The sequence below is a fragment of the Somniosus microcephalus genome, unplaced genomic scaffold (genome assembly GCF_052327205.1).
Source record: "Somniosus microcephalus isolate GS21.2 unplaced genomic scaffold, FLI_Smic_1.0 scaffold709, whole genome shotgun sequence".
Classification (NCBI taxonomy): Eukaryota; Metazoa; Chordata; class Chondrichthyes; order Squaliformes; family Somniosidae; genus Somniosus; species Somniosus microcephalus.
In genome coordinates, this window is record NW_028225896.1 from 51752 (window position 1) to 65893 (window position 14142).

At 46.8% G+C, this 14142-nt stretch overlaps 1 protein-coding gene across 3 annotated transcripts in view; it reads right to left on the reverse strand.

Moving 5' to 3' along the window:
- Positions 1-14142, reverse strand: part of LOC147081173 (NACHT, LRR and PYD domains-containing protein 3-like) — a 92559-nt gene that overhangs the window by 45476 nt on the left and 32941 nt on the right. For all 3 annotated transcript variants that reach the window (XM_085980913.1, XM_085980911.1, XM_085980912.1), the window contains 2 exons: positions 9777-9872; positions 2375-2541 (listed from right to left, as the gene is read on the reverse strand). In XM_085980913.1, the coding sequence (XP_085837039.1) occupies positions 2375-2541; positions 9777-9840 (231 nt within the window). In that variant the 5' untranslated portion in view covers positions 9841-9872. The remainder of the gene's footprint in view (positions 1-2374; positions 2542-9776; positions 9873-14142) is intronic.

Consider the following 14142-nt stretch of genomic DNA (forward strand, 5'->3'; position numbering starts at 1 on the left):
GATTATGAAAGTAAATTAGCACAAAATATAAAAACAGATAGTAAGAGTTTTTATAGTTATATAAAAAGAAAAAAGGGTGGCTAAAGTAAATGTTGGTCCCTTAGAGGATGAGACTGGGAAATTAATGGTGGGAAATATGGAGATGGCAAAAACACTGAATGAATATTTTACATCAGTCTTTACAGCAGAAGACACTAAGAATATCCCAACACTGGACAAACAGGGGGCTAAAGGGGGGGGGGGGGAAGGAGCTAAACACGATCAATCACTAAGGAAGTGGTACTCGGTAAAATAATGGGACTCAAGGCGGATAAATCCCCTGGACCTGATGGCTTACATCCTAGGGTCTTGAGGGAAGGGGCGGTAGGGATTGTGGATGCATTGGTAATAATTTTCCAAAACTCCCTGGACTCGGCAAAGGTCCCAGCAGACTGGAAAACTGCTAATGTAACACCCTTATTTAAAAAGGGCAGTAGACAGAAGGCTGGAAACTATAGACCGGTTAGCCTAACATCTGTGGTAGGTAAAATTTTGGAGTCTATTATTAAGGAGACAGTAACAGGACATTTGGATAATCACAATTTAATAGGACAAAGTCAGCATGGTTTTATGAAGGGGAAGTCATGTTTGACAAATTTGCTGGAGTTCTTTGAGGAAGTAACATATAGGGTGGATAAAGGGGAACCAGTGGACGTAGTGTATTTAGACTTCCAAAAGGCATTTGACAAGGTGCCACACAAAAGATTATTGCTTAAGATAAAAAATCACGGGATTGGGGGTAATATTCTGGCATGGATAGAGGATTGGCTATCTAACAGAAGGCAGAGAGTTGGGATAAATGGTTCATTCTCAGACTGGCAATCAGTAACTAGTGGTGTTCCGCAGGGGTCAGTGCTGGGTCCCCAACTCTTCACAATCTATATTAACGATTTGGAGGAGGGGACCGAGTGTAACATAGCAAAGTTTTCAGCTGATACTAAGATGGGAGGGAAAGTAGTGAGTGAGGAGGACATAAAAAACCTGCAAGGGGACATCGACAGGCTAAGTAAGTGGGCAGAGATTTGGCAGATGGAATACAATACTGGAAAGTGTGAGGTTATGCACTTTGGCAGGAAAAATCGTAGAGCAAGTTATTATCTTAATGGCAAGAAAATGGAAAGTACTGAAGTACAAAGGGATCTGGGGGTCCTGGTGCACGAAACTCAAAAGGTTAGTATGCAGGTGCAGCAAGTGATTAAGAAGGCCAATGGAATGTTGGCTTTCATTGCTAGGGGGATAGAATATAAAAATAGGGAGGTATTGCTTCAGTTTAACAAGGTATTGGTGAGACTGCACCTGGAATACTGCGTACAGTTTTGGTGTCCATACTTAAGAAAAGACATACTTGCTCTCGAGGCAGTACAAAGAAGGTTCACTCGGTTAATCCTGGGGATGAGGGGATGGACATATGAGGAGAGGTTGAGTAGATTGGGACTCTACTCATTGGAGTTCAGAAGAATGAGAGGCGATCTTATTGAAACATATAAGATTGTGAAGGGGTTGGATCGGGTGGATGCGGGGAAGAGGTTCCCGATGATGGGTGAAACTAGAACTAGGGGGCATAGTCTTAGAATAAGTGGCTGCTCTTTCAAAACTGAGATGAGGAGGAACTACTTCACTCAGAGGGTGGTAGGTCCATGGAATATGCTGCCCCAAAAAGCTGTCGAAGCTACATCATTACATAAATTTAAAACAGAAATAGACAGTTTCCTAGAAGTAAAGGGAATTAAGGGTTACGGGGAGCGGGCAGGAATTTGGGCATGAATCTAGGTTCGGATCAGTCATGGCCCTGTGGGTAGCGGAGCGGGCCCAGGGGCCGTGTAGCCTGATCCTGCTCCTATTTCGTGTGTCTAATTCTGTTAGATTCCGGAGATGGTTCTGTGATAGTGGATTGGCGGTTAGGATCAGATCAGCCATGATCTTATTGAATGGCGGAGCAGGCTCGAGGGGCCGATTGGCCTACTCCTGCTCCTATTTCTTATGTTCTTATGTAAGTAGTTTCCAGGTCAGTAAACTCATGACGTTCCCTGTAATTCCTGTCTGTTGCCTCTGGCCTCTCCTTTTCCCAGTCCCACTTAAACTGTTCCCTTTGTTTTCAGTCCACAAAGAGTTATACCCGAACCGTTCCCCGGTCCTTTGTACAGATACTGACCGATCCGCTGGGTATTTTCACCTCTTCATATCATTGTTTCAGATTCACAATATTTTCAGTTTATCTATTTAGTTCCTATTTGACGAGTTTCTCTTCGGTAACATTGTGATTCTAAGATCTGATATCCTGTCAGTTCTGTGATGTTTAAATAATCCAGACTCATTCTGTGTCCCTCCCACTTACTCGATGTTCTTGTCCACTGAAATGCCTCTCCTGTGTTAACAACGAGCTCAGTCCGTCCACCCCTCCTTCAATCGCCTGTTCCAGTCTGTCCCGGTAGAATTTCGTGAACCGGAACAGCTGGTAATCGTCGCACTTTGTCAAGAACTCAGTGATTGTAGAGTCCGGATCTGTGAACACAAATGGAGAAAACTAAACATATTATCCACTTTCTACCCAGGTGGCTACATGTCATCGTATACCAAACGGCGACAGCTTCCTGTGAGCCACATTGTCAAACACCTTCTGGTGAGCCACATTATCAAACACCTTCTGGTGAGCCACATTATCAAACACCTTCTGGTGAGCCACATTATCAAACACCTTCTGGTGAGCCACATTATCAAACACCTTCTGGTGAGCCACATTATCAAACACCTTCCTGTGAGCCACATTATCAAACAGCTTCTGGTGAGCCACATTATCAAACACCTTCCGGTGAGCCACATTATCAAACACCTTCCGGTGAGCCACATTATCAAACACCTTCTGGTGAGCCACATTATCAAACACCTTCTGGTGAGCCACATTATCAAACAGCTTCTGGTGAGCCACATTATCAAACACCTTCCGGTGAGCCACATTATCAAACACCTTCTGGTGAGCCACATTATCAAACACCTTCTGGAGAGCCACATTATCAAACACCTTCTGGTGAGCCACATTATCAAACACCTGGTGAGCCACATTATCAAACACCTTCCGGTGAGCCACATTATCAAACACCTTCCGGTGAGCCACATTATCAAACACCTTCTGGTGAGCCACATTATCAAACACCTTCTGGTGAGCCACATTATCAAACACCTGGTGAGCCACATTATCAAACACCTTCCTGTGAGCCACATTATCAAACACCTTCTGGTGAGCCACATTATCAAACACCTTCCTGTGAGCCACATTATCAAACACCTTCTGGTGAGCCACATTATCAAACACCTTCTGGTGAGCCACATTATCAAACACCTTCCGGTGAGCCACATTATCAAACACCTTCCTGTTTGCCACATTATCAAACACCTTCTGGTGAGCCACATTATCAAACACCTTCTGGTGAGCCACATTATCAAACACCTGGTGAGCCACATTATCAAACACCTGGTGAGCCACATTGTCAAACACCTTCCTGTGAGCCACATTATCAAACACCTTCTGGTGAGCCACATTATCAAACACCTTCTGGTGAGCCACATTATCAAACACCTTCTGGTGAGCCACATTATCAAACACCTGGTGAGCCACATTATCAAACACCTGGTGAGCCACATTATCAAACACCTTCTGGTGAGCCACATTGTCAAACACCTTCCTGTGAGCCACATTATCAAACACCTTCCTGTGAGCCACATTATCAAACACCTTCTGGTGAGCCACATTATCAAACACCTTCTGGTGAGCCACATTATCAAACACCTGGTGAGCCACATTATCAAACACCTGGTGAGCCACATTGTCAAACACCTTCTGGTGAGCCACATTATCAAACACCTTCTGGTGAGCCACATTATCAAACACCTTCTGGTGAGCCACATTATCAAACACCTTCTGGTGAGCCACATTATCAAACACCTGGTGAGCCACATTGTCAAACACCTTCCTGTGAGCCACATTATCAAACACCTTCTGGTGAGCCACATTATCAAACACCTTCTGGTGAGCCACATTATCAAACACCTGGTGAGCCACATTATCAAACACCTTCTGGTGAGCCACATTATCAAACACCTTCTGGTGAGCCACATTATCAAACACCTGGTGAGCCACATTATCAAACACCTTCTGGTGAGCCACATTATCAAACACCTTCCGGTGAGCCACATTATCAAACACCTTCTGGTGAGCCACATTATCAAACACCTTCCGGTGAGCCACATTATCAAACACCTTCTGGTGAGCCACATTATCAAACACCTTCTGGTGAGCCACATTATCAAACACCTTCTGATAACCCACATACACCACATGTACAACATTCCATCAACCTGTATAGTCACGGCTCCACAAAACTGCATCTTAATGTGTTGGGAGATTGGGCACATGACTGGCAAATGGTGTTTAGCTTGGATAAGTGCCGTGTTATGCCTGTGGGCAGTGCGAGTGCTCAACATTCATACACCCTTCATGGCATTAAATAAGGGGGAGAAAGGAAGATCCGGGCATTCCAGTGGATACATCTCTAAAGGTACAGGAGCAATGTCGTGAAGTGATAGCTAGAACAAAGGAAATATTGGGGTGTATTCATAGGACAGTAGGGTATAAGACGACCTATTCTGTCCTAGTACAAGACCTTGGTAAAGGCCTCACTTGGAATACTGTGTCCAGTTATAGCCCCCACATAAGTTGGGTGATATTGGGGCTTTGAACCTGTTGCAGAGGAGGGACATTACACTAATTCCCAGTATAAAGCACCTTAGTTATCAAGATAGGCTAAGAATGTGGACTCTACACTTTAGAGAAGCAAAGACTAAGCGGTGATCTGATTGAGGTTCATAAGATGATGAAGGGAATCGATTGTGTTCCATTTAACAGTTTGTTCCAATTACATAGCTTACGGAGGGCCAGGGGTCACCATTTTAAGTTGTGAAAGGCCAGATTTAAGTTAGCTGTCAGGAGGTGGTTCTTTTCCCCAGAGAATAGTCGACCTCTGGAACAGGATCCCTTCTCTGGCGGTGGACAATGACTCAGTGAATTCCTTCAGGTGAGAACTGGACCGGTTCCTGTTTGGTGCGGACATCACCGCTTAAAACAGGAAGACACTTCCGGGAATTCAGTGTAAGATGGATCTGCTGGACTAGTTTCAATCGCCTAGATGGGTCGGAGAGGAATTTCCCGTATTTTAATCCTCCAAATTGGCCTGTGTTTTTACCTGTGTTTTTCACCTCACCCATGGTTTGGTTTGGGATAACTAGAACAAATTATGACAAAGCATCGCAATTGCCTAGGAAAGGCTGGATGGACCAAAAGGTCAAATTGTCAAAGACAACTTTTCTACAGCTAATCCGTTCCAGCCACCCCGCATCATCATCTTTATCGCTAAATGCTCACTAATTCGACCTGGATTAACAGATTTGAGGAGTTTCTACACAATGGTCTCTGGTTACCAGGTTGATCCTCTCTCCACATTAGAACAGAATCACTTGGGCTCCTTCAGCCCACCTGTATATTTTTGATATTAAACCTGGGTTGAAATGCTGTGCTCCGTCCCTCCTATCTCCTCTCTGACTTCCTCTAACAGTCTGGGGTGTATTATCTCGGAGCCCAGTGACTTCTCCACCTCGGCTATTTTACTCAGATCCAAATCCTTCTCTCCAGTGATGTCTAACTGTGGGCCCACATCCTCATCTAGTACCTCAAAACTTCACTTCCACCATCATTTTTAGAAAGTTAAGGAAATATTTTGTATCGCCCCAAATTGCATCCGTCAGAACTAGTTTCCCCAGTCCCACCTCTCTCACCTCCACTGCTCGCTGACCTGTAAAACCCAGAGAATTGTGCTATCTCCCTTCCTGTTGCTGAACTGTGTACATATGGATTCCATCTTAGCATTGCTCCCTGGAACACCCTTACCTTCTAAACCTCTCCGCCTCGCTCTCCTCCTTTCAGGCGTTCCTTAAACTTTACCTGCCCCAATATCTCCTTATGTGACTCGGTGTCAAATTCTGATTGGTCACACTCCTGCGAAGCACCGCGAGAGGTTTTTCAACATTAAAGGCGCTATATAAACACCAGTTTGTTCTTGTTGTTGCTGCGTTGTCATAGAATGCTTTATTAATACTGGTGTCCACAATTTTGTTGCTCTTCCCTCAAAATGTTATCACCAGGAACATTTCCCTCCGAGTCCTGTGAAAACCAAGGCCGTGTCTTATAGATACTAGATCACATCTCATGTTTCTGAATGTTTGGAATGATTTGTTCACTCACACACAACTCAATACTAGCTCCAACACTGGGAATGTTGACTTGTCCCTGTTTCTTCTATAGATACTAGATCACATCTCATGTTTCTGAATGTTTGGAATGATTTGTTCACTCACACACAACTCAATACTAGCTCCAACACTGGGAATGTTGACTTGTCCCTGTTTCTTCTATAGATACTAGATCACATCCCATGTTTCTGAATGTTTGGAATGATTTGTTCACACACACATAACTCAATACTCGCTCCAACACTGGGAATGTTGACTTGTCCCCGTTTCTTCTATAGATACTAGATCACATCTCATGTTTCTGAATGTTTGGAATGATTTGTTCACACACACACAACTCAATACTCGCTCCAACACTGGGAATGTTGACTTGTCCCCGTTTCTTCTATAGATACTAGATCACATCTCATGTTTCTGAATGTTTGGAATGATTTGTTCACTCACACACAACTCAATACTCGCTCCAACACTGGGAATGTTGACTTGTCCCCGTTTCTTCTATAGATACTACATCACATCTCATGTTTCTGAATGTTTGGAATGATTTGTTCACACACACACAACTCAATACTCGCTCCAACACTGGGAATGTTGACTTGTCCCCGTCTCTTCTATAGATACTAGATCACATCTCATGTTTCTGAATGTTTGGAATGATTTGTTCACTCACACACAACTCAATACTAGCTCCAACACTGGGAATGTTGACTTGTCCCCGGTTCTTTTAATAAACAAGTGAATTTCTCTCTCACTATTTCAAATCCTCTTTCCTTTTTCTTGCTAATACCTTTTTCACTATTTCTTAAATCTTCTGTTCCTGCTCCAGCATTTTTATTAATTCCTCTCTCTAGTCTGAGGTCTGGATATTTCCCACTCTCCAGTCACATCCCGATACCCTCCCACTGCTCCATTCACCTTTTCTGTAAAACCATTAATGTTGGTCGGTACAGATCGCGGCCGTCCCTTCCCCTCTCACTGAACTCACCCTCGTGCCCCAAGAACGTGAACACTTCCCTCCTGCTCCAGCCCTCAGCCACACATTGACTAGCCTCATATTACCCGTCTTAAGCAGCCCAGTGCAAAACAATCCGGAGATCAACAGCTTGAGGCCTGGTTTCTTAGTTTCGTGCCTCAGTCTCAATAGTCCCTCTATAAACGTATTTCTATCCGTGTTACTGGCTCCGACCGTGGCTATTTTCTGCTCTCCTTTCCTGCCCAGAGGTGGTCCCACCGGTCAAGGATGTTCTTCCCTCGGCACCAGGGAGGTAACTAACCATTCAGGACCTGCTCAGGGCTACAGAAGAGGTTGTTTATTCCCCCGACTATACAATCTGACACCAGTCCCGCTCTCCTATTCCTGGGCCCCACCTGCCTCTCACTCTCGCCCCGCTGGGTGGCCTCCTGCTCTCTGGGGCCACACTGTTTGCTCAAGAATACGGTCCTGAGTCACTGTCTCTCTCCACCTTACAGTCCCCAATACCAGGTATCTATTGGGCAGTTCCAGTACTCACGGGCTCCCTCCACCTGTGACTGTGATCCTCTGAGTCACTGTCTCTCTCCACCTTACAGCCCCCAATACCAGGTATCTATTGGACAGTTCCAGTACTCAGGGGCTCCCTCCACCTGTGACTGTGATCCTCTGAGTCACTGTCTCTCTCCACCTTACAGCCCCCAATACCAGGTATCTATTGGACAGTTCCAGTACTCAGGGGCTTCCTCCACCTGTGACTGTGATCCTCTGAGTCACTGTCTCTCTCCACCTTACAGTCCCCAATACCAGGTATCTATTGGACAGTTCCAGTACTCAGGGGCTCCCTCCACCTGTGACTGTGATCCTGAGTCACTGTCGCTCTCCACCTTACAGTCCCCAATACCAGGTATCTATTGGACAGTTCCAGTACTCAGGGGCTCCCTCCACCTGTGACTGTGATCCTCAGTCACTGTCTCTCTCCACCTTACAGTCCCCAATACCAGGTATCTATTGGACAGTTCCAGTACTCAGGGGCTCCCTCCACCTGTGACTGTGATCCTCTGAGTCACTGTCTCTCTCCACCTTACAGTCCCCAATACCAGGTATCTATTGGACAGTTCCAGTACTCAGGGGCTCCTCCACCTGTGACTGTGATCCTCAGTCACTGTCTCTCTCCACCTTACAGACACCAATACCAGGTATCTATTGGACAGTTCCAGTACTCAGGGGCTCCCTCCACCTGTGACTGTGACCCTCAGTCACTGTCTCTCTCCACCTTACAGTCTCCAATACCAGGTATCTATTGGACAGTTCCAGTACTCAGGGGCTCCCTCCACCTGTGACTGTGATCCTCAGTCACTGTCTCTATCCACCTTACAGTCCCCAATACCAGGTATCTATTGGACAGTTCCAGTACTCAGGGGCTCCCTCCACCTGTGACTGTGATCCTGAGTCACTGTCTCTCTCCACCTTACACTCCCCAATACCAGGTATCTATTGGACAGTTCCAGTACTCAGGGGCTCCCTCCACCTGTGACTGTGACCCTCAGTCACTGTCTCTCTCCACCTTAAAGTCCCCAATACCAGGTATCTATTGGACAGTTCCAGTACTCAGGGGCTCCCTCCACCTGTGACTGTGATCCTCAGTCACTGTCTCTCTCCACCTTACAGTCCCCAATACCAGGTATCTATTGGACAGTTCCAGTACTCAGGGGCTCCCTCCACCTGTGACTGTGATCCTGAGTCACTGTCTCTCTCCACCTTACAGCCCCCAATACCAGGTATCTATTGGACAGTTCCAGTACTCAGGGGCTCCCTCCACCTGTGACTGTGATCCTCTGAGTCACTGTCTCTCTCCACCTTACAGACCCCAATACCAGGTATCTATTGGACAGTTCCAGTACTCAGGGGCTTCCTCCACCTGTGACTGTGATCCTCTGAGTCACTGTCTCTCTCCACCTTACAGTCTCCAATACCAGGTATCTATTGGACAGTTCCAGTACTCAGGGGCTCCCTCCACCTGTGACTGTGATCCTGAGTCACTGTCTCTCTCCACCTTACAGTCCCCAATACCAGGTATCTATTGGACAGTTCCAGTACTCAGGGGCTCCTCCACCTGTGACTGTGATCCTCTGAGTCACTGTCTCTCTCCACCTTACAGTCTCCAATACCAGGTATCTATTGGACAGTTCCAGTACTCGGGCTCCCTCCCCCTGTGACTGTGATCCTGAGTCACTGTCTCTCTCCACCTTACAGTCCCCAATACCAGGTATCTATTGGACAGTTCCAGTACTCAGGGGCTCCCTCCACCTGTGACTGCGGTGTCCCTCTAGATGGTCACTCACTTCCCTCTTTGCACTCAGCCCCTGTCCTGTTCCCTCGACCTGTGCGAGCTGCAGGTTCAGGCAATAGGTCTGGACCTTTTGTCGGGGCAGAAATTGTATTTTAAAGAGCTTTGTGAGCCTACCTGTGTCCATTCTCATTCTTGTTGAAGATGTTGGATCTTCTCCCCTGTCTGGACCTTCAGCCATGGTGGTGACAGGCGTTCCCAGGCTCTGATGCTCTGTAACAAATATAATAATAGGTGGGTTTGAGGGAAATATTAAAATGAGAAGGAGAACGTTGCCTTGTTGCCATGATATCAAGTCCCTCCTCCCCCATCAGTACAGCAGCTGGCAGCTCTGGGATCTCAGAAAACACCACGAATATACAACTGGTGAATGTGACTGCTGTTTTACAATCATAATTCTCCATTTGTGTGTGAGCCCGCGCACGTGCGGCCATTGAAACTATCAATCAGCAGCCTTTCCTTTCCCCACTGTGGAAATGTAAAAGCGATTCAGTTAATTCAGTACCAGTTTGAGACTTAGTGAAACAGCAAAGTACTGAATTTTACAAATGCTGCCACTAGTCCAATAAACACACAAAAGCAACAGAGGGGCAGGGAGAATGTGTGAGAAATGATTGGTGGTAACATAATAGGGAACACTAACACCTTTGATAAATATAAATAGTGAAAGAATAGTCCAAGGAAAGGTGGGGCCGATTACTGACCAAAAAGGCAATCTTGTGGAAGCAGAGGACATGGCTGAGGTACTAAATTAACACTTTGTGTCCGTATTCACTAAAGGAGAGGATGCTGCCAATCGTACAGTAAAGGAGGAGGTGTTAGAGAAATTGGACAGGATATAAATTGATTAGGACGATGTACTAAATTGGTTGGCAGGGCTCAAAGTAGAAATGTCACCCGCTCTGCCACAATCTTCCAATCCTTAGATATGGGAAAGGTGCCAGAGGACGGGAGGGCTGCAAACGTTGCTTCACTGTTCAAAAAAGGAGAGCGCGATGAACCAAATAACTACAGGCGACTCAGCTTAACATCGGTGTTATTTCCGAAACACAATTAACCGTCACTTGGAAGAACATGGGTTTATTAGCGACAGACAAAATGGATTTTATTTAAAGGCAAATCTAACCTGGCTGACTTGAATGAGCCAATGGATGAAATAGGAGAGGGTTGATGAAGGTAGTGCAGTTGATGTTCTGTTTCTGGACTTTCAGAAGGCCTTTGATAAAGTACCTCATAATAGACTGGTGAACAAAATTGGAGCCAATGATATTAAAGGAGCAGTGGCAGCGTGGATACTAAATTGGGGAAGGGACAGAAAACAGACAGTAGTTGTGAACCGATATTGTTCACACTGGAGGGAAGTTTACAGTGTCCCCAGGGGGCGGGATTAGGACCACTGCTCTTTGATTTATTTCAGTGACATGGACTTAGGTATACAGGGCATAGTTTAAAAGTTTGTCGATGACACGAATCTCGGAAAAGTCGTAAACCGTGAGGAGGACAGAAGACTTCAGGAGGAAATAGAGACACTGGTGAAATGGGCAGACACATGGCCGGTGAAATTTAATGCAGAGAAGTGTGAAATGCTGCATTTTGGAAGGAAGAATGAGGCGATGCAATTTAAACCAACTGGTACAATTTAAAGGGGTTGCAGGAACAGTAAAACTTGGGGGTATAGACACAGAAATCTTTGACAGTGGCAGGACAGGACGATAAGGCTTTTAGAAACGTATATGGGAGCATTGGCTTTATAAATAGAGGCACAGGAACATCGGAACAGGAGTAGGCCACTCATTCGTTCCAGCTTGTTCCTCCATTCAATTCGATCACGACTGAGCTGTATCTTAACTCCATCTCCCCGCCTTGGTTCCATAACCCTAAATACCATTGGCTAACACAAATCTATCAATCACAGTTTTGTCATTTTCAATTGACCGAACCTCAACAGCTTCTTGAGGGCGAGTGTTCCAGATTTCCACTACACGGTGTCTGAAGAAATGCTTTGTAACATCACCCCTGAACGGCCTCGCTCTGCGGTTAAGGTTACGTGGACCCCTCGTTCTCTCTGCCAATCCACAGTTCCTAACTTCTAACATCACCCCTGAACGGCCTCGCTCTGCGGTTAAGGTAACGTGGACCCCTCGTTCTCTCTGCCCATCCACAGTTCCTAACTTCTAACATCACCCCTGAACGGCCTCGCTCTGCGGTTAAGGTTACGTGGACCCCTCGTTCTCTCTGCCCATCCACAGTTCCTAACTTCTAACATCACCCCTGAGCGGCCTCGCTCTGCGGTTAAGGTTACGTGGACCCCTAGTTCTCTCTGCCCATCCACAGTTCCTAACTTCTAACATCACCCCTGAACGGCCTCGCTCTGCGGTTAAGGTTACGTGGACCCCTCGTTCTCTCTGCCCATCCACAGTTCCTAACTTCTAACATCACCCCTGAGCGGCCTCGCTCTGCGGTTAAGGTTACGTGGACCCCTAGTTCTCTCTGCCCATCCACAGTTCCTAACTTCTAACATCACCCCTGAACGGCCTCGCTCTGCGGTTAAGGTTACGTGGACCCCTAGTTCTCTCTGCCCATCCACAGTTCCTAACTTCTAACATCACCCCTGAACGGCCTCGCTCTGCGGTTAAGGTTACGTGGACCCCTCGTTCTCTCTGCCAATCCACAGTTCCTAACTTCTAACATCACCCCTGAACGGCCTCGCTCTGCGGTTAAGGTAACGTGGACCCCTCGTTCTCTCTGCCCATCCACAGTTCCTAACTTCTAACATCACCCCTGAACGGCCTCGCTCTGCGGTTAAGGTTACGTGGACCCCTCGTTCTCTCTGCCCATCCACAGTTCCTAACTTCTAACATCACCCCTGAACGGCCTCGCTCTGCGGTTAAGGTTACGTGGACCCCTCGTTCTCTCTGCCCATCCACAGTTCCTAACTTCTAACATCACCCCTGAACGGCCTCACTCTGCGGTTAAGGTTACGTGGACCCCTCGTTCTCTCTGCCCATCCACAGTTCCTAACTTCTAACATCACCCCTGAACGGCCTCGCTCTGCGGTTAAGGTTACGTGGACCCCTCGTTCTCTCTGCCCATCCACAGTTCCTAACTTCTAACATCACCCCTGAACGGCCTCGCTCTGCGGTTAAGGTTATGCCCCTTTTTCTGGACTAGTCCACCGAAGGACATAGTTTAACTCACTGCCCTAACAATTCCGTTGATCATCTTAAACACCTCAATTAGTTCACCCAGTAACTTTGTATAATCAAGGGAATAAAAGCTTCGTCTGTGTAATCTATCCTCATACAGGAAACTTTCGTTTAACCGGAAGTCCGGAAAGCTCTATCTACTGGCAAAATTCAGGAGCCGTTTCCAATAAGTTTTTTTACTTCTCATTGCTTTTTTTTTCCCCCCAGTCAGGCTCTGCAAGGTCTGTAGCTAAGCAACAGCTTCAGCTAGAGACGCTTTTAAGCTGCAGCCGACTGTTTTGAAGCTGTTGCTAAACAACAGGGTTTGTTGATTCACACGGAGCTGAAAAGCTCGATGTTTTAACATTAGCGCTGGTTTGTCCGGCAGTTTTGAGGGGACGGCACCAACTCGGTCCAGTCAGTGCCGGATACCAGACAGTTTCCAGTAATTTAAAGCTTTTAGCCCCGGGATCATTCTGGTGAATCTGAGCTGCACCACCTCCAAAGCCAAGATATTGTTGCCGAGGTGCGGTTCTCTAAATGGGTCTAACCCGAGCTCTGTACAGCTGGAGCAGAACTTCTACCCCTTTGTAATCCAGCCCGCCAGATAAAGCCCAACATTCCATTAGACTTTTGCTTATTTTTGGTCCCTATCCACTAGCTTCTAGTGATTTCTGTACCCGGACCCAGAGTTCTCTCTGCCCATCCAGTTCCTAACTTCTAACATCACCCCTGAACGGCCTCGCTCTGCGGTTAAGGTTACGTGGACCCCTCGTTCTCTCTGCCCATCCACAGTTCCTAACTTCTAACATCACCCCTGAACGGCCTCGCTCTGCGGTTAAGGTTATGTGGACCCCTCGTTCTCTCTGCCCATCCACAGTTCCTAACTTCTAACATCACCCCTGAACGGCCTCGCTCTGCGGTTAAGGTTACGTGGACCCCTCGTTCTCTCTGCTCATCCACAGTTCCTAACTTCTAACATCACCCCTGAACGGCCTCGCTCTGCGGTTAAGGTTACGTGGACCCCTCGTTCTCTCTGCCCATCCAGTTCCTAACTTCTAACATCACCCCTGAACGGCCTCGCTCTGCGGTTAAGGTTACGTGGACCCCTCGTTCTCTCTGCCCATCCACAGTTCCTAACTTCTAACATCACCCCTGAACGGCCTCGCTCTGCGGTTAAGGTTACGTGGACCCCTCGTTCTCTCTGCTCATCCACAGTTCCTAACTTCTAACATCACCCCTGAACGGCCTCGCTCTGCGGTTAAGGTTACGTGGACCCCTCGTTCTCTCTGCCCATC